The 27,923-nt window shown below is 47.1% G+C and overlaps 2 protein-coding genes across 2 annotated transcripts in view; one reads left to right on the top strand and one right to left on the bottom strand.

The window, feature by feature from the left end:
- COPG2 (COPI coat complex subunit gamma 2) overlaps positions 1-1,835 on the top strand; it is a 37,488-nt gene extending 35,653 nt beyond the window's left edge. The window contains exon 24 of the mRNA XM_067469359.1: positions 1,383-1,835. Within this exon, the coding sequence (XP_067325460.1) occupies positions 1,383-1,513 (131 nt within the window). The 3' untranslated portion in view covers positions 1,514-1,835. The remainder of the gene's footprint in view (positions 1-1,382) is intronic.
- Positions 1,787-27,923, bottom strand: MEST (mesoderm specific transcript). Its single transcript, XM_067469360.1, has 12 exons — positions 27,862-27,923; positions 25,038-25,192; positions 22,528-22,607; positions 22,353-22,430; positions 19,459-19,595; positions 18,177-18,235; positions 16,783-16,823; positions 14,737-14,807; positions 14,336-14,437; positions 9,415-9,491; positions 8,090-8,153; positions 1,787-6,328 (listed from the first exon to the last, which is right to left on the bottom strand). Exons 2-12 carry the CDS (start codon positions 25,189-25,191, stop codon positions 6,211-6,213), a joined length of 981 nt encoding a protein of 326 aa, XP_067325461.1. The 5' UTR covers position 25,192; positions 27,862-27,923; the 3' UTR covers positions 1,787-6,210.

The following is a 27,923-nucleotide window of genomic DNA, read 5'->3' on the forward strand; positions in this document are numbered from 1 at the left end:
CCAAATGCACTTTATGAGACTTAGAATGGTCTGCACGCCCACCTATTCCTAAAATATCCATCCTATTTCCATTGGACATGCCCAGCATTTTAAATTTTAACCTTTGCACTTGGCCCTGCCACAGGTTTTTAAATGCGTCGTGTCATTATTGTACTGTTTTTTGCTTTGTTATGAGTTATTTATTGTTGTATTGTTGTTGTTATGTTTTTATGATGTATTTGGGCTCAGCCTTTCGTAAGCCGCACCGAGTCCTGCGGGAGATGGTAGCGGGGTATAAATAAAGGCTTATTATTATTATTATTAAATATGAGTTAATTAATTTATTAATTAAGGCATTCATTCCTACCGGCTGTTAGGAATTAGACACTAGGCTCCTATTGATGCAGGCCAAAATCCCATTGGCTTTTTTTGCCGCCACATCACATTGTTGGCTCATGTTTAACTTGTTGTCCACGAGGACCCCAAGATCTTTTTCACACGTACTGCTCTCGAGCCAGGCATTGTCCCCCATTCTGTATCTTTGCATTCCACTTTGGCAGAAAAAATGAAATGCAAAGATACAGAATGGGGGACAATGCCTAGCTCGAGAGCAGTACGTGTGAAAAAGATCTTGGAGTCCTCGTGGACAACAAGTTAAACATGAGCCAACAATGTGATGTGGCGGCAAAAAAAGCCAATGGGATTTTGGCCTGCATCAATAGGAGCCTAGTGTCTAGATCTAAGGAAGTAATGCTACCCCTCTATTCTGCTTTGGTTAGACCACATCTGGAATATTGTGTCCAATTCTGGGCACCACAATTCAAGAGAGATATTGACAAGCTGGAATGTGTCCAGAGGAGAGCGACTAAAATGATCAAGGGTCTGGAGAACAAGCCCTATGAGGAGCGGCTTAGGGAACTGGGCATGTTTAGCCTGAAGAAGAGAAGGCTGAGAGGAGATATGATAGCCATGTATAAATATGTGAGAGGAAGCCACAGGGAGGAGGAGGGAGCAAGCTTGTTTTCTGCTTCCTTGGAGACTAGGACGCAATGGAACAATGGCTTCAAACTAAGAGAGAGGAGATTCCATCTGAACATTAGGAAGAACTTCCTGACTGTGAGAGCCGTTCAGCAGTGGAACTCTCTGCCCCGGAGTGTGGTGGAGGCTCCTTCTTTGGAAGCTTTTAAGCAGAGGCTGGATGGCCATTTGTCAGGGGTGATTTGAATGCAATATTCCTGCTTCTTGGCAAAATGGGGTTGGACTGGATGGCCCAGGAGGTCTCTTCCAACTCTTTGATTCTATGAATTGTGGGAGTTGAAGTCCAAAACATCTGGAGGGAAGGCCCAATTTTGCCCATGCCTGCTTCAGAGCCATCCAAGCTTCCTTTCCTTGTTCCCCTCCAGGTGTGTACCGAGGCGGCTTAGACGTCCTGGTGAGAGCGAGGCTGGCCCTTGGGGACGGAGTGACCATGCAGGTGACGGTCCGCAGCATCCTGGAGACCCCCGTGGACGTCATTCTGGCCTCCGTCGGCTAAGAGTCGCAGCAGCCCAAGCCGGAACTATGCCACCCGGAAGGCACTCCGGGGATCGACCATACCGCATGTTTTGGGTTTTTTTGTTTATCCTCCGGACCCTTGACCCACACAGTCATTGCGTGTCGGCCGCGGGGGAAAGTGTCTTCTCTTCTGTGCCACTAAAGCTGGGATGACGCCCTTCTTTTCTTTCCCAGCTCCACTCCGTCATTCCTGTATAAACTATTGTTTCTGTGCTGTCGTTAGAATCCAGGAAATTTTTTTAAAGAGCCAAACTTTTCACCAATGGATTTTTATTAGCAGAAAATAAAACAGGGCGCATTGATTCGTGCAACACGTAATTGAATAGCTGCCTCGACTGTGCGGCTGTATTTTACATCCAGTCACAAGGGCACCGTTTGGTTTCTGACACCCACACCCTACAAAATTCCCACCATAATATTGCCAAAACTAGTTACTTTAGATACCAGTATTGCAAGGAAGACTGGGAGAATAAGGAAGGGGGAAAACCAGGTACTGTGACTATAGTAGTCTGACCTCCTCATCCGACACTCCGTATTATCAGTTTCCCATCGTGGTCAACTGTGAATTGCACACATGGTAGTTTCTACGCCTGAGCAGACAGCTTGGGAACCTTCTAGATAGATTTGAAAACTTTTCTGGTGGTTAGCCCCGCCCACTCTCCACTTGTGAGTATAAGTAGCCAGTGGATGGGCCATATTATCAGACATCCCGCTTGTCCCGCAGCCGGCACCTTTGCCACCCTCCTTTGCTCACTCACCTGCCCTCCTGGCTGGGTCCTGATTCTGCGCAAGTGAGGGCGGGTGGCAAAGGCGGCAGCAGCGGCAGAAGTAAGAGCCTGGCCTCCCCTTCCTGCCTCCTCCTTATTCTGCTCGTCTCGGTGGCAAAGGCAGCAGCAACGACCACCTTTGCCGCCCCGGCTCGCTCGTACACTGGGCCAAGATCTGGTTCTGCTGCCACTGCCACCAGGACCAGGCTTAGTGAGGAATCATAGAATCAAAGAGTTGGAAGAGACCTCATGGGCCACCCAGTCCAACCCCATTCTGCCAAGAAGCAGGAATATTGCATTCAAATCACCCCTGACAGAGGGCCATCCAGCCTCTGTTTAAAAGCTTCCAAAGAAGGAGCCTCCACCACACTCCGGGGCAGAGAGTTCCATTGCTGAACGGCTCTCACAGGAAGCATGGATCAGTGAGTGAGGCTGGGGGGTGGCGGCATAGCAGCCCTTGCTCGCACACTCACTCACCAGGCTGGGTCTTAGTGGCAGCAACGGGGCCAGAACCAGGACCCGGCCTAGTGAGGGAGGGCTGCAAAGGTGGCCACCACTGCTGGAATGAGTGGGGTAGAGAACTGGGGCCTGGAGGAGGCAGGAATGGGAGGCCAGGCTCCTGCTTCTGCTGCTACCTTTGCAGCCCTTGCTTGCTCACTCACTCACCGGGCTGGGTCTTAATGGCAGCGGCGGTGGCAGAACCAGGACCCAGCCCAGTGAGTGAGCGAGTGAGCAAGCGAGGGAGGGCTGCAAAGGTGGCCACCGCTGCTAGGATGAGTGGGGTATGGAACCGGGGCCTGGAGGAGGCAGCCCTCATTCACTTGCTAACTCACCAGGCTGGGTTTTAGTGGCAGCGGCGGTGGCAGAACCAGGACCCAGCCCGGTGAGTGAATGAGCAAACAAGGGAGAGCTGCAAAGGTGGCCACCACTGCTGGGATGAGTGGGGTAGGGAACTGGGGCCTGGAGGAGGCAGGAAGGGCAGGTTAGGCTCCTGCTTCTGCTGCCACCTTTGCAGCCCTTGCTCGTTCACTCACACACCGGACTGGGTCTCAGTGGCAGCGGTGGTGGCAGAACCAGGACCCAGCCCGCTGAGTGAGCGAGCAAGCAAGGGAGAGCTGCAAAGGTAGCCACCACTGCTGGGATGAGTGGGGTAGGGAACCGGAGCCTGGAGGAGGCAGGAAGGGCAGGCCAGGCTCCTGCTTCTGCTGCCGCCTTTGCAGCCCTCATTCACTTGCTAACTCATCAGGCTGGGTTTTAGTAGCAGCGGTAGTGGCAGAACCAGGACCCCGCCCAGTGAGTGAGGGAACAAGTGAGGTAGAGCTGCAAAGGTGGCCACCACTGCTGGGATGAGTGGGGTAGGGAACCGGGGCCTGGAGGAGGCAGGAAGGGCAGGCCTGTATAGTCTCGCCACCTTCTCTTGATCTCTTCAGCTTCTGTTAGGTCCCTGCCATCTTTGTTTTTAAGCCCATTCAACCTCACTCCTCAGGATGTCTGGTTCTAACTCACTCACCACACCGTCAAAACTATCCTCGGTATTATTATCCTTCCTATGCAGATCTTCTGTATAGTCTCGCCACCTTCTCTTGATCTCTTCAGCTTCTGCTAGATCCCTGCCATCTTTGTTTTTAAGCCCATTCAACCTGACTCCTCAGGATGTCTGGTGCTAACTCACTCACCACACCATCAAAACTAGCCTCAGTATTATTATCCTTCCTATGCAGATCTTCTGTATAGTCTCGCCACCTTCTCTTGATCTCTTCAGCTTCTGCTAGATCCCTGCCATCTTTGTTTTTAAGCCCATTCAACCTCACTCCTCAGGATGTCTGGTTCTAACTCACTCACCACACCGTCAAAACTATCCTCAGTATTATTATCCTTCCTATGCAGATCTTCTGTATAGTCTCGCCACCTTCTCTTGATCTCTTCAGCTTCTGCTAGATCCCTGCCATCTTTGTTTTTAAGCCCATTCAACCTCACTCCTCAGGATGTCTGGTGCTAACTCACTCACCACACCATCAAAACTAGCCTCAGTATTATTATCCTTCCTATGCAGATCTTCTGTATAGTCTCGCCACCTTCTCTTGATCTCTTCAGCTTCTGTTAGGTCCCTGCCATCTTTGTTTTTAAGCCCATTCAACCTCACTCCTCAGGATGTCTGGTTCTAACTCACTCACCACACCATCAAAACTAGCCTCAGTATTATTATCCTTCCTATGCAGATCTTCTGTATAGTCTCGCCACCTTCTCTTGATCTCTTCAGCTTCTGTTAGGTCCCTGCCATCTTTGTTTTTAAGCCCATTCAACCTCACTCCTCAGGATGTCTGGTTCTAACTCACTCACCACACCGTCAAAACTATCCTCAGTATTATTATCCTTCCTATGCAGATCTTCTGTATAGTCTCGCCACCTTCTCTTGATCTCTTCAGCTTCTGCTAGATCCCTGCCATCTTTGTTTTTAAGCCCATTCAACCTCACTCCTCAGGATGTCTGGTGCTAACTCACTCACCACACCATCAAAACTAGCCTCAGTATTATTATCCTTCCTATGCAGATCTTCTGTATAGTCTCGCCACCTTCTCTTGATCTCTTCAGCTTCTGCTAGATCCCTGCCATCTTTGTTTTTAAGCCCATTCAACCTCACTCCTCAGGATGTCTGGTTCTAACTCACTCACCACACCGTCAAAACTATCCTCGGTATTATTATCCTTCCTATGCAGATCTTCTGTATAGTCTCGCCACCTTCTCTTGATCTCTTCAGCTTCTGTTAGGTCCCTGCCATCTTTGTTTTTAAGCCCATTCAACCTCACTCCTCAGGATGTCTGGTTCTAACTCACTCACCACACCATCAAAACCATCCTCAATATTATTATCCTTCCTATACAGATCTTCTGTATAGTCTCGCCACCTTCTCTTGATCTCTTCAGCTTCTGTTAGGTCCCTGCCATCTTTGTTTTTAAGCCCATTCAACCTCACTCCTCAGGATGTCTGGTTCTAACTCACTCACCACACCATCAAAACCATCCTCGATATTATTATCCTTCCTATACAGATCTTCTGTATAGTCTCGCCACCTTCTCTTGATCTCTTCAGCTTCTGTTAGGTCCCTGCCATCTTTGTTTCTTATCATGCCAATTTTTGCCTGAAATTTACCTCCAATGTTTCTAATTTTCTGGAAGAAGTCCTTTCTTGGGCTACTTCCAGCTTCTCAGCAGACAACCATCTTGCCTTCTTGCTTTTCTTTTTCTTTGTGTCTCCTATCTGGACACAAACCATCTGCCTGCTCCTTAAGCCTGAACACAACACAATCTCTATCTCGATGGCCAAGAACATTGAGATGCAGACCCTCACAGAACATCCTTCTGCTGTCTCTCCTAAAGACAAGATGTGCCTTGCGTTGCAGTCTGTGTTGTGTGCAACTGAGTTATGGGAGGCATTAAAGGAACAGGCACGTGGACTCGAGCGTTTCTCTCTCTGCTTGGCAGCTCACCAACTTCTTGAAATGCAGAAACAGACACAAGGGAGGTCTGGAATCCCTCAACTGGGGTGAGATGGTTTATCTCTTCCCAAAAGCAACTTCCTTCTTTGGGAAGGTTAAGGCAGCCCAAGCTTTGCCAGGGAAGCTTTGCTCAGGCTCACTCTCAGCACCATCCATCTCCATTTAGGTTTTGATGCAGGAATCCCACAATGTAGCTCAGGCATGGGCCAACTTGGGCCCTCCCTCCAGGTGTTTTGGACTCCAACTCCCACAATTCCTAGCAGCCTACCGGCTGCTAGGAATTGTGGGAGTTGGAGTCCAAAACACCTGGAGGGAGGGCCCAAGTTGGCCCATGCCTGATGTAGCCCTATTCAATGTAAACAAACCAACAAGACCCCCCCCCCCCCAATGTCTCTGGAGAAGGGAAGTCCTGGCTCAGAAAGAGTTGATGAAGTTCAAGTAAGCGTTCAAGAAGCCCTGGGGGTCCTCCAGCTGCGGGTAGTGGCTGATGTGGTCGTCCAGGACGGAGACCGTGGACGTCGGAAGCACTTCTCTGCAAAGGAAGAAGAAACGTCTCTCAGGACATCACGACACAAGACAGACTAGGACGCGGAACAATGGCTTCAAACTACAAGAGAGGAGATTCCATCTGAACACGAGGAAGAACTTCCTGACTGTGAGAGCCGTTCAGCAGTGGAACTCTCTGCCCCAGAGTGTGGTGGAGGATCCTTCTTTGGAAGCTTTTAAACACAGGCTGGATGGCCATCTGTCAGGGGTGATTTGAATGCAATATTCCTGCTTTTTGGCAGAAGGGGGTTGGGCTGGATGGCCCATGAGGTCTCTTCCAACTCTTCCAATTTCTCCTAACTCTATGATTCCATGACTCCTAGAGTTAGAAGGGACCCCTAAAGGCCATCCAGTCCAACCCCCTCTGTCATAATAGATAGGTGAGATGGATAGATTAGGTGGCTAGATAGACACTTAGAATTGGAAGGGACCTCTGAAGGTCATCCAGTCCAACACTCTTCGACCATAATAGATAGATTGATGGGTGGATAGATTAGGTGGCTAGATAGACTTAGAATTGGAAGGGATCTCTGAAGGTCATCCAGTCCAACCCCCTTCGGTTATAAGATAGGTGAGATTGATAGATTAGGTGGCTAGATAGACTCCTAGAATTGGAAGGGACCTCTAAAGGTCATCCAGTCCAACCAACCCCCTTCTGCCATAACAGATAGGTGAGATGGATAGATTAGATGGCTCGATAGACTTAGAATTGGAAGGGACCTCTAAAGGTCATCCAGTCCAACACCATTCTGCCATAATAGGTGAAATGGATATATTAGGTGGCTAGATAGAATCTTAGAATTGGAAGGGATCTCTGAAGGTCATCCAGTCCAACCAACCCCCTTCTGCCATAACAGATAGGTGGATGGATAGATTAGATGGCTCGATAGACTCTTAGAATTGGAAGAGACCTCTGAAGGTCATCCAGTCCAAACAACCCACTTCTGTCATAATAGATAGGTGAGATGGATCGATTAGGTGGCTAGATAGACTCTTAGAAGTGGAAGGGACCCCTAAAGGCCATCCTGTCCACCCCCCTTCTGTCATAATAGATAGGTGAGATGGATAGATTAGATGGCTAGATAGACTCTTAGAATTGGAAGGGACCTCTAAAGGTCATCCAGTCCAATCCCCTTCTACCATAATACATACATACAAACATGGATAGATAGACTCCTAGAGTGGGAATGCACCCCTAAAGGTCATCTACTCCAACACTCTTCTGCCATGATTGATAGATGGATTATCTAGATAGATTCGATGGATAGATAGATTAGATAGACTAATTCCTAGAGTTAGAAGGGAAGCCAAAAAGACCATCCAGTCCAACCCCCTTCTGTCATAATATGCCACCTTTCTCGCCCTGAAAGGGACTCAGAGCGGCTTACAAGGTATATATTACATAAAATATATTGTATTATTAGCATAGCGCAATATCAGCATAAAACATTGCTATATTGCACCATACCACTATATCGTAATATTATTTGTAATATTACATGTATTATAAATATATAACTATAATATATTATTATATTGCGTTACATTATATTATAAAGATATGTATATACATTATATTATATTATATTATATTATATTATATTATATTATATTATATTATATTATAAGAATAGCACAGAAGACAAGGTGGAACTGAGCTTTATGGGAGCTGCAATACAAGGAAGTAGTGTTTCCAAACTCTTCTCTCTGAATCAGGGACTAAACTTCTATGTCCTTTGCCACCTACTTGTAGAGCTGTAGAAACTCTGGATGCGGATTCACAGGGTCCAGCGGTCCGTAAATCAGGTGCACTGCAAGAGAAGAGAAAGAGCAAGGAAAGGGAGAAATTGGAGGATCCTTTATTATTTATTCATTTATTTATTTACGACATTTATACGCCGCCCTTCTCACGCCAAAGGGGACTCAGAGCTGCTTACAAGGTATATATTACATACAATATATTATATTATTAGCATAGTCCTTTGTGATATCACAAAGGACGCCCACCTCACCCGCCTCATAGGAAACCTGCTACAAAACAGGAGCTTTTTTGTTGAGTTCCAGGGCCAGAGAAGCAGATGGCGGAAACAGAACGGCCTGCCTCAGGGGAGCAAGCTTGCTCCATCCATGTTCAACATCGACACAAATGACCAGCCACTGCCAGAAGGGACAGAGAGTTTCATCTATGCTGATGATCGTGCCATCACCGCTCAAGCAGGGAGCTTTGAGATGGTGGAACAGAAGCTCTCCAAAGCTCTAGGTGGCCTTACTGCCTATTACAGGGAAACCCAGCTGATCCCTAATCCATGTAAAACACAGACATGTGCTTTTCACCTCAAGAACAGACAAGCATCCCAAGCTCTGAGGATTATTACTTGGGAAGGAATCCCACTGGAGCATTGCAGCACACCCAAATCCCTGGGAGTCACTTTGGACCGTGCTCTGACCTACAAGAAGCACTGCCTGAACATCAAGCAAAAAGGTGGTCCTAAAAACAATATCATACGAAAACTGACTGGCACAACCTGGGGATCACAACCAGACACAGTGAAGACATCTGCCTTTGTGCTGTGCTCTTGCTGCTGAGTATGCATGCCCAGTGTGGAACACATCTCACCACACTAAAACAGTGGATGTGGCTCTTAATGAGACATGCCGCTTTATCACGGGGTGTCTGCGCCCTATACCACTGGAGAAACTACATTGCACCACCTGACACCTGCCGGGAAGTAGCAGCCAATAGTGAAAGGACCAAGGCAGAGACATCTCCAGCTCATCCCCTGTTTGGGTATCAGCCAGCATGTCAACGACTTAAATCAAGAAATAGTTTTCTAAGATCTACAGAGACACTCGCTGGAACACCCCAGCAAGCGAGAATCCAAAAGTGGCAGGCTCAAACCCAGAACTTCAATCAACGGCTGATACCAGATGAGAGACCCCCCCCCCCCCCCCGGGCACACAGAAGACTGGGCGACTTGGAAGGCACTGAACAGACTGCGCTCTGGCCCCACGAGATGCAGAGCCAACCTCAAGAAATGGGATCATAACACAAGAAAGCAACTTCCAACTCACAGGGAACAGATGTGGATTCCAAGGCTCCGACCCAGCGGTCCCTGTGCTTCTTCCTTTGGTTGATGAACTGCAAAACGCTGGAGAAAAACAAAAGCCCAGGCATTAAAACATGCTCAGAGCCCGAGATGGATCTCTTCTTCATCCTGTGGGGCAGCTAGTTAGTAACCAACTGTATTAAATCACTACTGACCGAGAGGTCATGAGTTCGAAGCCAGCCCGGGTCAGAGTGAGCTCCCAACCATTAATAGTCTAGCTTACTGTTGACCTATGCAGCCCGAAAGACAGTTGCATCTGTCAAGTAGGAAATTTAGGTACCGCTTTATGCATGGAAGCTAATTTAACTAATTTACGAACCCATAAAACCTTCCAGCAGCGTGTGTAGGAATGAGGAAGTACTCCATCAAGTGGACGGTGAAGCAGCAGCTCCCCCTGTGGCCAGAATTGAGCATATCCTCAAGAAGCCGGAAAAGCTGGAATGTTAAATTGCCTGTATATATATGTGTGTGTGTGTGTGTTGTATGTTGGCCATGTACATGTGCATCGTAATCTGTCCTGAGTCCCCTGCGGGTTTGAGAAGGGAGGAATATAAATACTGCAAATAAATAAATAGGATTTCCATCTTTCATAGAATCATAGAATAACGGAGTTGGAAGAGACCCCATGGACCATCTAGTCCACCCCCCTTCTGCCATGCAGGAAAAGCACAATCAAAGCACTCCCGACAGATGGCCACCCAGCCTCTGTTTAAAACCTTCCAAGGAAGGAGCTTCCACCACACTCCGAGGCAGAGAGTTCCACCTCTGAACAGGTCATGAGTTCAAAGCCAGCCAGGGTCGGAGTGAGCTCCCGATCATTAATAGTCTAGCTTGCTGTTGGCCTATGCAGCCCTAAAGACAGTTGCATCTGTCAAGTAGGAAATTTAGGTACTGCTTTATGCGTGGAAGCTAATTTAACTAATTTACGAACCCATAAAACCTTCCAGCAGCGTGCAGAGGAATGAGGAAGAACTCCATCAAGTGGTCGGTGAAGCAGCAGCTCCCCCGTGGCCAAAACTGAGCATATCCTCATGAAATCAGAAAAGCTGGAATGTGAAATTGCCTCTCTGTCTGTGTGTGTGTGTGTGTGTGTGTGTATAATATACTAGCTGTCCCCTGCCACGCGTTGCTGTGGCCCAGTCTGGTGATCTGGAATATAAAGTAATGAGAAAGTGTTGGTTTGTAATATATGTAATGTCTTTCTGCTTGTGGGTAAACAGCATTTCTTGCTGTTTCTTTGTCAGTGTTGATGTGGAGAGTGTCTGGTTTGCCTACTCATGAAACATATAATTGTCCTTCTTCAGGGGTCCCTTTCACATCTATGATACTATATCTGTGTGTGTGTGAATCATATCTATCTATATCTATGGCTGGATGGCTCTTTGTCAGGAGGGCTTTGATTACGTTTCCTTGCTCTGGTGAAGGGAGTTGGACTGGATGGCCTTAATATTTTCTGTTGGTCTTGGGGGTTCTGCCTGGGAAGTCTGCCCCAATTCTGTCATTTGTGGGGTTCAGAATGCTCTTTGATTATAGGTGAACTATAAATCCCAGTAACTACAACTCCCAAATGTCAGTGTCTGTTTCCCCCAAACTCCATCTGTGTTCATATTTGGACAAATGGAATATTCATGCCAAGTTTGGTCCAGATCCATCATTGTTTGAGTCCAGAGTGCTCTTGATGTAGGTGAACTACAACTCCCAAACTCAAGGTCAATTCCCACCAACCCCTTCTAGTGTTTCTGTTGGTCATGGGAGTTCTGTGTGCCACGTTTGGTTCAATTCTATCATTGGTGGGGTTCAGAACGCTCTTTGATTGTAGGTGAACTACAAATCCCAGCAACTACAACTCCCAATTGACAAAATCATTTTTTAGTGATGGTCATTTGGTAGATTTTGTTCCATGCTCTCCTAGGGCTCGCTTTTCAGTGAACGAAGCACTCCAGATTATTCCAGGTAAAAGGTAATAGGACCCAGGTGAGATGCTCATTGGATTCCCAAAACACAAAGGAAGGGCATGAGGGCTGAAAGAGGAGAGCTCAGGTGTGCTGGATCTCTTTTCTGTGCTTTGAAAGGAAAACCTCAGCGTAGAGAACAGCCATTCACAAGCTCACAAGCTCATCTCCATCAGGCTCCAAACATCTTCTCTGCAGGCCAAACATGGCATTCTAGGTTTCCTGAATGGCTAAAATAAATGGGGGCCATGATGTCCCATTTCCCGGAACAAGCACAAACCCCTTTATTTACAAAAGGTATTGCTCCTTCCCTGTTTGACCCACCAATTACTCCTTCCTCCATCATTGGCGATCCCTCATGTCCAAGTAAGATGGCCTTCAAAGCGTAGGGTCTTGGTGGTGGGTCCAGACGTGGCTGTAGCGACCTATTCTGGACCTGAATGTTCTTCCGCAATGAGGACATCGGTTTCGAGGTGGAAGGTGGTCCTGACAAGGATTGGCTTGAGGCGCCTTCCTCTTGATGAGTTTTTTCCCTTTTACCCTCCATTTGTGCCTCTTCGAATTCCACAGCACTGTTGGTAACAGCTCACCTCTACTTAGACAACTGGTTCCCCCTTTTTTTGACCAGGGACCACTCACTCTCCAACATTAGTACCAAATAATAATAATAATAATAATCTTTATTTCTACCCCGCCACCGTCTCCCCGATGGGGACTCGGAGCGGCTTACATGGGGCCAAGCCCGGACAACATAATACAGCAATAAAATCAAAACATATACAGCAAACAACAACAACATCAAAATAACATTAGATGGTCTCTTCCAACTCTAGGATTCTATGATTCTATGTAACAGGGTCGGCAGGACATTAGCTTTTTAAGCAAGCCCGTCCTGGTCCTCAAACACTCTGCTTCATTCGGAAGAATGCTGCACTCGCAGAGGTCAGGCAGTGTTGTATTTCAGTGTCTGTTGTGGTTCAACAGGCTCCTGAGCGGCCTTAGCCTGATGGTTTTCAGTTTTCACAGTGTTCTCAGCCTGGTTTTCAGTTTTCACAGTGTTCTCAGATGGAGAAGCAGTTCTCACAGGACAGGAATGCAACTGGTAAGGAGGAGGGCCAGGTGCTGCTTCAAAGGGATAACGAAACCGTGAGACGGAGCTCTCGGATAGCAGCCAAGTTAGGTCAGTGTCAGGTCAAGGGAGCAGTGAGAAAGTAGATTGTGGGAAACTAGATTGTTTTGATGTGCAAAATGTATTTAGGGCTTTCACAGGCAATTCTTAGCTGTCAGTTTCAACATGGCTATCTGCTAGCTGTTTCATGCTCCTGCTTTGGAGGAAACTTCGTGCTGCTTTTGGGCTAAGCTGCTGGGCACAGGGTTTGTGCTTCCTGCTTCATGACTCCTGTTTACCTTGATTTTCTCTTAAAGATTTCTGGAACTGTACCATGCATTTTACCTGAACTTTGTAACTTTGTATTGATTTAACCTTTGCCTTCTTTTGGAAACTTTACAATAAACTATAAATCCTACAGCTGTGGTCTGGTGGTGTTTGAGAGCAAGGTGAAGCTTAACCTGAGGTGCCACAGTGTCAATGTTGGTTGTGGTGGAGAGGTGGCTGCCAAGGGAGCAGAAATCACCATTTTCTAATGTTACACCATTAAGCTGTATCGCACCGGGATTGTGGCGCAGCTGGCAGTGTCTGCTGCATTAAGATCACTCTGACCAAAAGGTCATGAGTTCGAAGCCAGCCCGGGTTGGAATGGGTTTCCAACCAATTGTGTGTAGCCTGTTGTCGACCTTTGCAACCCGAAAGACAGTTGCATCTGTCAAGTAGGAAAACAAGGTACCACCTTAAAGTGTGGGGAGGCTAAATTAACTGATTTATGAGGCCATAAAGAAGACTCCAGCAAAGCATTCCAGCGGGGAAGCATGCGGGGAATGCGGAAGTGCTTCATCAGCATTGCAGATGGACGATGAAAGCGACAGCTCCCCTGGCGGCCAGAAAAAGTTAAATAGCCTCTGTGTATGTCTGTATATGTTGTATGTTAAAATTGGCATTGAATGTTTGCCATATATGTGTACACTGTAATCTGCACTGAGTCCCCTGCGGAGTGAGAAGTGCGGAATATAAAGGCTGTAAATAAATAAATAAAATCTCTGGCATTGGAGAGAGATTGGCTGGAGAGTGCTGGAAGAGCACTTGGTTTTCTCGATGTTCAATGACAGGCCGAGCTTCTTGTATGCTTCTGTGAAGGTGTATAGAGTGGCTTGTACGTCTTCTTCTGAAAGTGCACAGATTACATTATCATCAGCATATCGGAGTTCTATAACAGATGTTGTTGTGACCTTGGTTTTGGCTTTCTGCTGAAATTTGTGAACATCCTGCAGCTCCTCCATGATGACAACAGTCTTGGACAGCAATAGCTCCCAAAGTGACCCATTTAAGGTGGAATCAGGTGTCAAACAGGGATGATGTGTTATTGCCCCAAATTTATTCTCCATCTTCATTGCTATGATACTTCATCTTGTTCATGGGAAGCTTCCCAGCGGAGTGGAAATCATCTATCAGAGAGATGGCAAGTTGTTTAACCTCAGCAGACAGAAAGCCAAAACCAAGGTTATAACAACATCTGTTAACTGTTTTGTATTGATTATTTGTTATCGCTTTTGTTTATTGATGTGCTGTGGGCTTGGCCTCATGTAAGCCGCACCGAGTCCCTTGGGGAGATGGTAGTGGGGTACAAATAAAGTTATTATTATTATTATTATTATTATTATTATTATTATTATTATAGAACTCCAATATGCTGATGATAATGTAGTCTGTGCGCATTCAGAAGACCTACAAGTCACTCCTTCCTTACAAGGCTGCTAGCAACGTAGCTATTCAGATTGCAAAGCATCTCGCTCATTATTCTTTGCAACTAGTGTCCATACCTGTCAATCACAAGGTTACCATCATTTGTCCGAACCGCCGTCCACATGTCCCAATATTCAGCATCTGAAGGCTGCGTGTATGGACCAAAGACCGCCGAAAGCCTGGAAAGATTCCAAAAAGAGAGCAAGAGACCACCGTTCAGATCCCATGAGGCCTAAATTGGGAAGCAAGAGTGGGCAAAGTGTGGTCCAAGGGCTAAAGCAGGAATGGGCCAACTTTGGCCCTCCAGGTGTTTTGGACTTCAACTCCCACAATTCCTAACAGCCTATCGGCTGTTAGGAATTGTGGGAGTTGAAGTCCAAAACACCTGGAGGGCCAAAGTTGGCCCATGCCTGCCCTAGAGGCATTTTGGTGTATTTTCCCCATTTTGGAATGTAGAGAAGCAAATAAACAAACCCACCCTTTGGTAAAGAAGAAATAGTTTGACAGCCGGGTAATAACGGGTGCCAGAAATCCACCGTCCTTGAGAATCTGCAAAACAAAACACAGATAGAGTTGAGTTACTTTTGCTCTTCAGCAAATAAAGAGCATATATAGAGAAGTGTCCTCTGTTAGGACAATTTGGTCCTTAGGACTGCAGTTCTGTGCTTGCATTTCCAACTTATAGTGACATTATTGTGAAGTTTTCTTGGCCATATTTGATTATTATTATTATTATTATTATTACTAGCCGTCCCCTGCCACACATTGCTGTGGTCCACATGGGGGTTCTGTGTGGGAGGTTTGGCCCAATTCTATTGTTGGTGGGGTTCAGAATGTTCTGTGATTGTAGGTGAACTATAAATCCCAGCAACTACAACTCCCAAATGACAAAATCATTTTTTTTAGTGAAGGACATACATTGGGTCGTTAGGTGTCTTGTGTCCAAATTTAGTGTCAATTCGTCCAGTGGTTTTTGAGTTCTGTTAATCCCACAAACGAACATTACATTTTTATTTATATAGATTATTTGAAACACAACAAGATGAGTCCACAGCAGACACTCTGCTGGCTGTTGAATTGGATCACACGTTGAATTGGATCACACTTCCCAAGTGTCTAGGACTGTGTGATGTATCGGCGAATAATGCGTGCAGATCCCAGTAAGGTGGCCTTCTGCAGCTGGCAGATGGTGATTTGGTCAGCGCCGATTGTGTTTAAGTGCAGGCCAAGATCTTTAGGCACTGTACCCAGTGTGCCGATCACCACTGGGACCCCCTTGACTGGCTTGTGCCAGAGTCTTTGCAGTTCGATCTTTAAATCCTCATATCGTGTCAGCTTTTCCAGTTGTTTCTCTGCAATCCTGCTGTCACCTGGGATTGCAACATCGATGATCCATACTTTGTTTTTTAATACGATTGTGAGGTCAGGAGTATTATGCTCCAAAACTCTGTCTGTCTGAATCTGGAAGTCCCAGAGTAGCTTGATGTGTTCATTCTCTGTAACTTGTTTCCGGCTTGTGATCCCACCAATCACAGGCAGATAGTATTCATGGCACAAGTCCCAATGAATCATCTGAGCAACGGTGTTGTGCCTCTGCTTGTAGTCTGTCTGCGCGATCTTCTTGCAGCAGCTGAGGATGGGATCTATTGTTTCATCTGCTTCCTTGCAAAGTCTACACTTGGGATCTGTTGTTGACTTTTCAATACTGGCTTTGTTGGCATTGGTTCTAATGGCTTGTTCTTGGGCTGCCAGGATCAGTCCCTCCTTTGTCTCCTTTTTCAAAGTTTCATTTATTATTATTATTATTATTATTATTATTATTATTACTATTATTATTTCCTGATGTTTCACATGCATCTGTGGCTGGCATCTTCAGAAGTTTGTTCAGAGATCTGTTACAAATGAGGCAAGTGGAGTGTATATATATCTGAAACATCCAGGGTGGGAGAAAGAACCCTTGATTAGCATTAGTAGCCTTGCAGCTGTAAATTCCGGACAGCAAACATTGAAGTGCCAGTTAACACCTCCTAAACAAAGGGTGCCCCCAGGTAACAATAGTCAGGCTACCCCCACTGATTGACTTTGAAGCTGCAAGGCTACTCAGTGCTATTCAAGCTTGCTAATTGCAACATTCGCACTTGCTTCAAACAGACAAAGTTTCTTTCTTCCATCCTGGACATCATTCCAAGGATATATATATATATATATATATACACACACTCCACTTGCCTCATTTCCAACAGATCTCTTAACAGACCTCTGAGTTTGCTTGCCACAGATGCAGGCAAAACATCAAGAGAGTCTACATTTGGGATCTGTTGTCGACTTTTCAATTCTGGCTTTGATGGCATTGGTTCTATTATTATTATTATTGGTTGTTGTTGTTATTATTATTATTATTATTATTATTATTATTATTATTCCTTGAGGAGGAGAGTGTGTGATTTTCCCAGGGTCACACAATGGATTTCAATGGCCAACCCTGGTCTCTTACAATACGATGTGAAGGAGCAAAATCACTCACCTTTTGAATGAATCTTGGATGGTGAGTTTCTGGGAAAATACCTGGAAGATACAAAGAGAGACTTAATTGAGAGATTCGATGCAACAGTTTGCCATACAATAAAAATTATTTTATCTGACACTTTGATGATAATCAGAAATTATTTCTTTTTCCTCCTCCTCCTCCTCTTCTTCTTCTCTGTTATGTTTATTAAATAACCACCTGAAGCTTAACCCTGCCAAGACACAAGTGTATGCTTTCCATCTACATAATCGTGAAACCAACAGGAAATTGAAAGTCACTGGGGAAGGTCAAGAGCTTGAACACTGTTTCCATCCTAAATATTTCGGTGTCATCTTAGATCGAACACTAGCATATAGGAAACACTATGTGAACACCAAGCATAAAGCAGCTGCACACAATAACATCCTGCGGAAACGTACTGGCAGCACATGGGGTGCAGACCCGAAAATTAGTAAGAACATCAGCCCCGGCCTTGTCTGACTCAACTGCCGAGTATGCCTGCCCTGTTTGGCATAGGTCTGCCCATGCAAAGCAGGTGAATATAGCACTGAATGAAACATGCAGAATAATCACAGGATGCCTTAAAACTACACCTGTTGATAGACTCTACAAGCTAGCTGGCAGTTGCTTGTAAGGTTGAACCCTATGAAAGCCACCCACTTTTTTTTTTTTTTTTTTTTGCCGTGTCAGGAGCAACCTGAGAAACTGCAAGTTGCTTCTGGTGTGAGAGAATTGGCCATCTGCAAGGATGTTGCCCAGGGGACGCCCAGATGATTTGATGTTTTTATCATCCTTGTGGGAGGCTTCTCTCATGTCCCCGCATGAGGAGCTGGAGCTGATGGAGGGAGCTCATCCGCCTCTCCCTGAATTCAAACCTGCAACCTGTCAGTCTTCAGTTCTGCCGGCACAGGGGTTTAACCCACAGCGCCACCAGGGGCTCCTTAGCCACCAACTGCATGGCTATCAGTCTCTTCCCAGTAGACTCAAATCTAGGGAAAGCTTCATGAGAACCACCACTCCTACAACAACAGAAAGATCATCCCTCTGGGCAGCTAAACCACGAAATCCCAACTGGGTGGCCCCCCACGAGAGAGGGTCTTCCTCCAGGAGCAAACCAAGAATGGTCAACTTGCAAGTCCCTGAACGGTCTCTGAAGTGGAGAGGGCAGATCAAAAGACAACCTGGCCAAATGGCACGACCTAGAAGAATGCTCCACCTTGTGCGACTGTGGAGCAGAACAGAAAACTCTGCATCTGTATGCTTGTCTGCAATGTCCTGCCTCATGCACAGAGGAAGAATTGTTTGAGGTTACAAACAATGCAGTCGCTGTTCCCCCTTTTTTGGTCAAAAGATATTTAGCCGCTTGTGCCCCACCATTCCCCACTCCTTACCTCCATTTGACAGGCACAGACTGTTGATGAGAACACGTCCTGTTTTGTTGTGTTCATACCTGAGAATGGAGAACAGCGTAAGGCAAAGATGAAACAACCACAAGAAGAATAGACCTGACTACAGCAATTTAAGACAAAGTCCATACCTACAAGACACTTCTTTTGCAATCCATATGTGATGGCTTGAGTATCATTTCATTACACTACACAACAAAATCTGAAAGTGTTATTTCCTGTTTGATTGTGCATGTTTATGAACTGCTAGGTTGGCAGGAACTAGGGCTAACAGCGGGAGCTCACCCGACCCGCGGCTTCGAACTGCCAACTGTTCAGCAGCACAAGGGCTTAACCAGTTGAGTCACTGCAGCCGATTATCAAAGCAGATAATCGACATTATTGGACCGGGCTGTGGCACAGCTAGCTAATAGCCCGCTGCATTAAATCACTACTGACCAACAGGTCATGAGTTCAAAGCCAGTCTGGGTCAGAGTGAGCTTCCAGCCATTAGTCTAGCTTGCTGTCAACCTTTGCAGTCAAAAGACAGTTGCATCTGTCAAGTAGGAAATGTAGGTACTGATTTATACAGGGAGGATAATAGAATTAATTTATGACGCCATAAAACCTTCCAGCAGCGTGCAGAAGAATGAGGAAGTACTCCATCAAGGGACTCGGTATCACAAATGGATGGTTGACCGTTGAAGCCCGAAAGACAGTTGCATCTGTCAGGTAGGAAATTTAGGTACTGCTTTATGCGGGGAGGCCAATTTAACCAATTTACGTCGCCATAAAACCTTCCAGCAGCATACAAAAGAATGAGGAAGTACTCCATCAAGTGTCACAAGTGGATGGTGAAGCGACAGCTCCCCCTGTGGCCGGAATCAAACATATCCTCATGAAGCCGTAAAGCTGGAATGTTAAATTGCCTCTGTGTCTGTCTACATATGTTGTATGTCTAATTGGCATTGAATGTTTGCTATGTATATGCGCATTGTAATCCCTTGCAGGGGGGTGAGAAGGGCCAAATATAATACTGTAAATAAATAGATAAATAAATAAGTTCCTGGACCACCTCAACTACATCCAGGTTTCAGGGTTTCGATGACACACGAGGCTCATGTCAATACGGGGACAGAGATTCGGCACCATCGGTGATTTTAGGCATCCGGATCCCTGGTGGATAAGGGGATCTTGTTGCAGATCCTCCCACAAACCTTACAAGAACCTGCTTATTCAGCAAATGATGAAGAATAATGCCGCAAAGAGCTTTAGTACTTCCAGCAACCTGTAGAGCAGCTCCTGTGCGACCGTGTCCCCGTAGTCGTGTGACAGAAGGTTGATGCGTTGATTCAGGAGGTCCAGGTGGTCCAAGAGCGCTTCCACGATGCTGGCTTGCTCAAAGATGGAATAGTGATGGGGCCTCTGCCAAGGGGAAAGCACAGGGATAGGGTCATGCCATGGCCAGTGGTCTACACCTTCCCTCCTCTCCACAAAAGTCAACAACGACACTGAAATGCAACACCACCTGAGCTCTGCGAGGGCAGCATTTTTCCCAAATGAAGCAGAGAGTGTTTGAGGACTGGGGCATTTGTAGGGAGACCAAGGTGCTTGTTTATAAAGTTGTTGTCCTCCCAACCCTGCAATTCCTCTGTGAGATGTGGACTGTCTACAGACATCAACACTGACACTGAAATGCAACGCCTGCAATACCCCTGTGAGATGTGGACTGTCTACAGACATCAACACTGACACTGAAATGCAACACCTGCAATACCCCTGTGAGATGTGGACTGTCTACAGACATCAACATCAACACTGACACTGAAATGCAATACCTGCAATTAACCTGTGAGATGTGGACTGTCTACAGACATCAACACTGACACTGAAATGCAACACCTGCAATACCCCTGTGAGATGTGGACTGTCTACAGACATCAACATCAACACTGACACTGAAATGCAATACCTGCAATTCCTCTGTGAGATGTGGACTGTCTACAGACATCAACACTGACACTGAAATGCAACACCTGCAATACCCCTGTGAGATGTGGACTGTCTACAGACATCAACACTGACACTGAAATGCAACACCTGCAATACCCCTGTGAGATGTGGACTGTCTACAGACATCAACACTGACACTGAAATGCAACACCTGCAATACCCCTGTGAGATGTGGACTGTCTACAGACATCAACACTGACACTGAAATGCAACACCTGCAATACCCCTGTGAGATGTGGACTGTCTACAGATATCAACATCAACACTGACACTGAAATGCAATACCTGCAATTAACCTGTGAGATGTGGACTGTCTACAGACATCAACACTGACACTGAAATGCAACACCGCCTGAGTTCTGCGAGTGCAGCATTTTTCCGAATGAAGCAGAGGGTGTTTGAGGACTGGGACATCCGCAGGGAGACCAAGGTGCTTGTTTATAATGCTATTCTCCTCCCAATCCTGCAATACGCCTGTGAGATGTGGACTGTTTACAGACATCAACACTGACACTGAAATGCAACACCGCCTGAGTTCTGCGAGTGCAGCATTTTTCCGAATGAAGCAGAGAGTGTTTGAAGACCGGGACATCCGTAGGGAGACCAAGGTGCTTGTTTAGAAAGCTATTCTGCTCCCAGCCCTGCAATACGCCTGTGAGATGTGGACTGTCTACAGTCATCAACACTGACATTGAAATGCAACACCGCCTGAGCTCTGCGAGTGCAGCATTTTTCTGAATGAAGCAGAGAGTGTTTGAGGACTGAGAAATCCATAGGGAGACCAAGGGGCTTGTTTCTAAAGCTATTCTTCTCCCAACCCTGCAATATGCCTGTGAGATGTGGACTGTCTACAGATATCAATGCTGACACTGAAATGCAACACCGCCTGAGTTCTGCGAGTGCAGCATTTTTCCAAATGAAACAGAGTGTTTGAGGACCGGGAAATCCATAGGGAGATCAAGATGCTTGTTTATAACGCTACTGTCCTCCAAACCCTGCTATACACCTGCGAGATGTGGACTGTCTACAGACATCAACACTGATAATGAAATGCAACACTGCCTGAGCTCTGCGAGTGCAGCATTTTTCCAAATGAAGCAGAGAGTGTTTGAGGACTGGGAAATCTGTAGGGAGACCAAGGTGCTTGTTTATAAAGCTATTCCCCTCCCAACTCTGCTGTACGCCTGCGAAACGTGGACTGTCTACAGACATCAACACTGACACTGAAATGCAACACCACCTGAGCTCTGCGAGTGCAGCATTTTTCTGAATGAAGCAGAGAGTGTTTGAGGACCGTAGGGAGACCAAGGTGCTTGTTTATAACGCTATTGTCCTCCCAACCCTGCTATACGCCTGCAAGATGTGGACTGTCTACAGACATCAACACTGACACTGAAATGCAACACCGCCTGAGCTCTGCAAGTGCAGCATTTTTCTGAATAAAGCAGAGAGTGTTTGAGGACCGGGACATCTGTACGGAGACCAAGATGCTTGTTTATAAAGCTATTGTCCTCCCATCCCTGCTATATGCCTGGGAGACGTGGACTGTCTCCAGATGTCACATGCAACCCCTGGAACAATTCCATCATTGCTGCCTCCGGAAAATCCTGCAAATCTCTTGGGAAGACAAGTGGACAAATGTCAGTGTGCTGGAAGAAGCAAAGACCACCAGCATTGAAACAATGGTCCTCCGCCATGAACTCCGCTGAACCAGCCACGTTGTCCGGATGCCTGACCACCGTCTCCCAAAGCAGCTGCTCTATTCCGAACTCAAGAACGGAAAACAGAATGTTGGTGAGCAGGAAAAGAGACTGAAAGATGGGCTCAAAGCCAACCTTAAAATCTCTGGCATAGACACTGAGAACTGGGAAGCCCTGGCTGTTGAGTGCTCCAGCTGGAGGTCAGCTGTGACCAGCAGTGCTGCAGAATTTGAAGAGGCACGAATGGGGGGTAAAAGAGAGAAATGTGCCAAGAGGAAAGCGCGTCAAGCCAACCCCGACCGGGACTGCCTTCCACCTGGAAACCGATGCCAAAGGCCCATGCCTGCTATAAAGCTTCAACAACTCCAATCTAGCATCCAAGCCATGTTCGGAATGGATCTTGTTTCCCCCGCTGATGTCGTTAGGAGGAAGAATTAAAACAGTACGGACTCTTTAAAGACGTGCTTACGGGTTTGTCGCTGAAGCCAAATCCGACGAAATCAAGAGCAACCACTCGGTGGAACCGCTGCGTCAGCCCCTCCCAAATCTAAGGAAGGGGAAAAGGAGAGGACACCTGTCAATCAGCACAAAAGCCTCTGCAACCCACCACTGTCAAAGCGTAACATCTGTATGAGTCTCCTTACCTTATACCAGTCGTAACTAGAGGTTGGAAAGCCATGCAGAAGGACAACGATGTCCGAACTGCCAACGGCACCTGAAGAATCTAAGAAGAAGCAACAGGAGTGTTACTGGGACACAAAATGGAAACAACATGAAGTGACATCTCACTATGTAACACGATTTTTAGTTCCTGGGTGATAAATGCCATTTCCTAACTGGTACTATCATAAAAACATAGGGAAAATTTATTACACATAGAATCATAGAATCAAAGAGTTGGAAGAGACCTCATGGGCCATCCACTCCAACCCGATTCTGCCAAGAAGCAGGAATATTGCATTCAAATCACCCCTGACAGATGGCCATCCAGCCTCTGTTTAAAAGCCTCCAAAGAAGGAATCCTCCACCACACTCCGGGGCAGAGAGTTCCACTGCTGAACGGCTCTCACAGTCAGGAAGTTCTTCCTCATGTTCAGATGGAATCTCCTCTCTTGTAGTTTGAAGCCATTGTCCCATTGCGTCCTAGTCTCCAAGGAAGCAGAAAACAAGCTTGCTCCCTCCTCCCTGTGGCTTCCTCTCACATATTTATACATGGCCCTCATCATGTCTCCTCTCATCCTTCTCTTCCAGGTGTGGTCTAACCAAGGCGGAATGGAGCATAACTTCCCTAGATCTAGACTATGCTCCTATTGATGCAGGCCAAAATCCCATTGGCTTTTTTTTTGCTGCCACATCACATTGTTGACTCATGTTTAACTTCTTGTCCACGAGGACTCCAAGATCTTTTTCACACGTACTGCTCTCAAGCCAGGCATCCCCCATTTTGTATCTTTGCATTTTGTTTTTCCTGCCAAAGTGGAGTATCTTGCATTTGTCACTGTTGAACTTCATTGTGTTAGTTTTGGCCATTCATCTCTCTAATCTGTCAAGATCGTTTTGAATTCTGCTCCTGTCCTCTGGAGTCTTGGCTCTCCCTCCCAATTTGGTGTCGTCTGCAAACTTGATGATCCTGCCTTCTAGCCCTTCATCTAAGTCGTTAATAAAGATGTTGAACAGGACCGGGCCCAGGACGGAACCCTGCGGCACTCCACTTGTCACTTCTTTCCAAGATGAAGAGGAAGCATTAGTGAGCACCCTCTGGGTTTGTCCACTTAACCAATTACAGATCCACCTCACCGTAGTTTTGCCTAGCCCACATTGGACTAGTTTCCTTGCCAGAAGGTCATGGGGGACCTTGTCAAAGAAGGCCTTCCTGAAATCCAGGTACGCTACATCCACGGCATTCCCCGCATCTACCCAGCTTGTAGCTCTATTGAAAAAAGAGATCAGATTAGTCTGGCATGACTTGTTTTTGATAAATCCATGTTGACTATTAGCGATGACTGCATTTGTTTCTAAGTGTTTGCAGACCGCTTCCTTAACAATCTTTACCAGAATCTTGCCCGGTATTGACGTGAGGCTGACCGGACATTGGTCATTGTTTGGGTCATCCTTTTTTCCCTTCTTGAAGATTGGGACCACATTGGCCCTCCTCCAATCTGCTGGAACTTCTCCCGTTCTCCAAGAACTCTCAAAGATGGTTGCCAATGGTTCCAAAATGACACAGCATAAACTTTGTTTTCTGGGACATTTTGCTCTAGTTTTTCATCATCGAGTCTCAAATAATTCAACCTAGGGTCCAGTTCTGGGCAATTGAAGGGAGAGGTTGACTCTAAGCTGGAATGTATCCCAAGGAGGGCGACTCAAAGGATCAAGGGTCTGGAGTACAAGCCATATGAGGAGCGGCTTAAAGAGCTGGGAATGTTTAACCTGGATCAATATGTGAGGGAAACTCAGGGAGGGGGGAACAAGCTTGTTTTCTGCTTCTCTGGAGACTAGGACGCAATGGGACAATGGCTTCAAACTACAAGAAAGGAGATTCCATCTGAACACGAGGAAGAACTTCCTGACTGTGAGAGCCGTTCAGCAGTGGAACTCTCTGCCCCGGAGTGTGGTGGAGGCTCCTTCTTTGGAAGCTTTGAAACAGAGGCTGGATGGCCATCTGTCGGGAGGGCTTTGAATGCAATATCCCTGCTTCTTGGCAGAATGGGGTTGGACTGGATGATGGCCCACCAAGTCCTGCAAGTCGCTTCTGGTGTGAGCAAATTGGCCATCTGCAAAGACGTTGCCCAGGGGACGCCTGGATGTTTTGATGTTTTACCCTCCTTGTGAGAGGCTTCTCTCATGTCCCCGCATGGGGAGCTGGAGCTGACAGAGGGAGCTCATCTACGCTCGCCCCAGATTCGAACCTCCGACCTGTCGGTCTTCAGTCCTGGCGGCACAAGGGTTTAACCCATTGCGCCACTCTACAATTCTATGCGGCAGACACAAACACAAAGTTTCTGGAGCGTAACAACTACTTTCAAAGTTAGTGCCGCACAATTAAACAAAAAAGAACACTTTTAAACCAGGAACAGAATTACTTTTTGAAACGTTGTGACATAATTTAATTTAATAAAAGACACCTGATGTTACAAAGAAACCAACAGAATACCTCTGTAGAAGATTTTCTGGTGCCTGAAGGTGAAAAAGCGCCCCGAAGACTTCCACGAATGCAGCGCCGGCGAGAGCTTGGGGGGCGGGATGTGCAGGTAGACAGCGATGAGCGGCACTGCCAGCAGCCCCACCTGGATCCACCACTCTCTCATTCTGGAAAGCAGCACGCGCAAAAGGACAGCTTTCAGGAGGAGCGTTGCGGGAACGCATTTCGGAAATAAGCAGCCCAGCCAACCAACCAACCCAGATAGTGAAACAGTGCATAGTGTCTAGACCAGGCATGAGCCAACTTCGGCCCTCCCTCCAGGTATTTTGGACTCCAAATCCCACAATTCCTAACAGCCTACTGGCTGGAGCAACTTTGGCACTCCCTCCAGGTAAACATGGGCCAACTTTGGCCCTTCCTTCAGGAGTTTTGGTACTCCAACTCCCACAATTCCTAAAAGCCTACTGGCTAGGGCAACTTTGGCCCTCCCTCCAGGTAAGCATGGGCCAACTTTGGTCTTCCCTCCAGGTGTTTTGGACACCAAAACCCACAATTCGTAACAGCCTGCTGGCAGGGCCAACTTTGGCCCTCCCTTCAGGTGTTTTGGACACCAAAACCCACAATTCGTAACAGCCTGCTGGCAGGGCCAACTTTGGCCCTCCCTCCAGGTGTTTTGGACACCAAAACCCACAATTCGTAACAGCCTGCTGGCAGGGCCAACTTTGGCCCTCCCTTCAGGTGTTTTGGACTCCAACTCCCACAATTCCTAACAGCCTACTGGCTGTGCCAACTTTGGCCCTCCCTTCAGGTGTTTTGGACTCCAACTCCCACAATTCCTAACAGTCTTCCAGGCTGGGGCAACTTTGGCCCTCCCTCCAGGTAAGAATGGGCCAACTTTGGCCCTCCCTCCAGGTGTTTTGGACTCCAAAACCCACAATTCGTAACAGCCTAATGGCCAGGCCAACTTTGCGCCCCCCCCCCCTTCCAGGTAAGCATTGGCCAATTTTGGCCCTCCCTCTAGGTGTCTTGGACTCCAACTCCCACAATTCCTAACAGCCAGTAGGCTGATAGGAATTGTGGGATTTGGAGTCCAAAACACCTGGAGGGAGAGCCAAAGTTGGCCCATGCTTGCTCTACAATAAGTGTTTCCAACCTTGAGGTAGCCTGGTTGTTGTTGCCTGGAGGCACCCTCTGGGAGGTGTCGAGAGGATCCCTCTCACCCCTGCAGGAGTCTATTGCATACTGTGGGGCTGCAAAGTCAATCAGTGAGGACATCTGCATAGAGGTAGCCTGGATGTTGTTGCCCCGAGGGCTGCAAAGTCAGTCAGTGGGGGCATCTGCATACAGGTAGCCTGGCAGTTGTTACTTGGAGGCCCCCTCTGTTTGGGAGGTGTTGGGAGGATCCCTCTCACTACTGCAGGAGTCTATTGCACATTATGGAACTACAATTAGTGAGGGCATCTGCACAGAGGTAGCCTGGCCATTATTGCCTGGAGGCATTCTCCATTTGGGAGGTGTTGGGAGGATCCCTCTAACTTCTGCAGGAGTCTTTTGCATACTGTAGAGTTGCAAAGTCAATCAGCGAGAGTATCTGAATAGAGGTTGCCTCAAGGCATCCTGTTTGGGAGGTATTGGGAGGATGCCTCTTGGTACAGCAGGAGTTTGTTGCATACTGTGGAGCTGCATAGTCAATCATTGAGGGCAGCTACATAGAGGTAGCTTGGCTGTAGTTGCCTGGAGGCACCTCTGCTTGGGAGAATCCCTCTCACCACTGCAGGAGTCTATTGCATAGTGTGGAACTACAATTAGTGAAGGCATCTGCATAGAAGTAGCCTGGCTGTAGTTGCCTGGAGGCACCCTCTGTTAGGGAGATGTTGGGAGGATATCCCTCTCACCACTGCAGGAGTCTATTGCATACTGTGGAACTGAAAAGTCAAACAGTGAGGGCATCTGAATAGAGGTTGCCTCAAGGCATCCTCTATTTGGGAGGTGTTGGAGGATCCCTCTCACCCATGCAGGAGTCTATTGCATACTGTGCAACTGAAAAGTCAATCAGTGAGGGCATCTGCATAGAGGTAGCCTGGCTGTTGTTGCCTGGAGGCACCCTCTGTTAGGGAGATGTTGGGAGGACATCCTTCTCAGTACTGCAGGAGTCTATTCCATACTGTGGGGCTGCAAAGTCAATCAGTGAGGGTATCTGAATAGAGGTTGCCTCGAGGCATCCTCTGTTTGGGAGGTGTTGGGAGAATCCCTCTCACTACTGCAGGAATCTGTTGCATACTGTGGAGCTGCAAAGTCAATCAGTGAGGGCATCTGCATAGAGGTAGCCTGGCTGTTGTTGCCTGGAGGCACCTCTGTTAGGGAGATGTTGGGAGGACATCCCTCTCACTACCGCAGGAGTCTATTGCATGTTGTGGGGCTACACAGAGAAGCCACTGAAACCCACAAACACGAGTACAATTTCAACAGAAACCACGAAAATGAACATAATTTGGTTAGTATTGGGGGAAAGGGGGAACAAAAAACCAGAATCAAGACAGTAAAGAAAGAAAGAGGGGAACTCCAGACAGCAAACAGTCAAGGGCCAGTTCACACTTTGCAAGCGGAGGGTGCCTCCAGGCCACAACAGCCAGGCTCCCTCTCTGCAGAGACCCTCCCTGATTGACTTTGCAGCTGCAAGGCCACTCAATGCTCATCAAGATGGCCAGTTGCAACATCCACACTTGCTCCAAACAGGCAAGGGTTCTTTCTTTCTCTCACTCTGGAGGGCTGCATATATATATATATATACACACACAAAAGCCATGAGGGGGGTGACGCATGCGCACTGGCTCACCTGGGCTCCGAGCGAGGGGCTGCCAGGAGGCGCGTCCCATGCTTCTTTCCCGGGGAAAGGAA

This window comes from Anolis sagrei, chromosome 5 (assembly GCF_037176765.1).
Source record: "Anolis sagrei isolate rAnoSag1 chromosome 5, rAnoSag1.mat, whole genome shotgun sequence".
Classification (NCBI taxonomy): Eukaryota; Metazoa; Chordata; class Lepidosauria; order Squamata; family Dactyloidae; genus Anolis; species Anolis sagrei.

Coding starts and splice junctions, on each gene's coding strand:
- MEST (XM_067469360.1), bottom strand. CDS start 25,191: ATGAGAGAGTGGTGGATCCAGGTGGGGCTGCTGGCAGTGCCGCTCATC. Junction 8,154..9,414: donor GGAATCCACATCTGTTCCCT/GTGAGTTGGAAG, acceptor CTTCTCTTGCAG/TGCACCTGATTTACGGACCG. Junction 6,329..8,089: donor GAGTTTCTACAGCTCTACAA/GTAGGTGGCAAA, acceptor CTTCCTTTGCAG/AGAAGTGCTTCCGACGTCCA.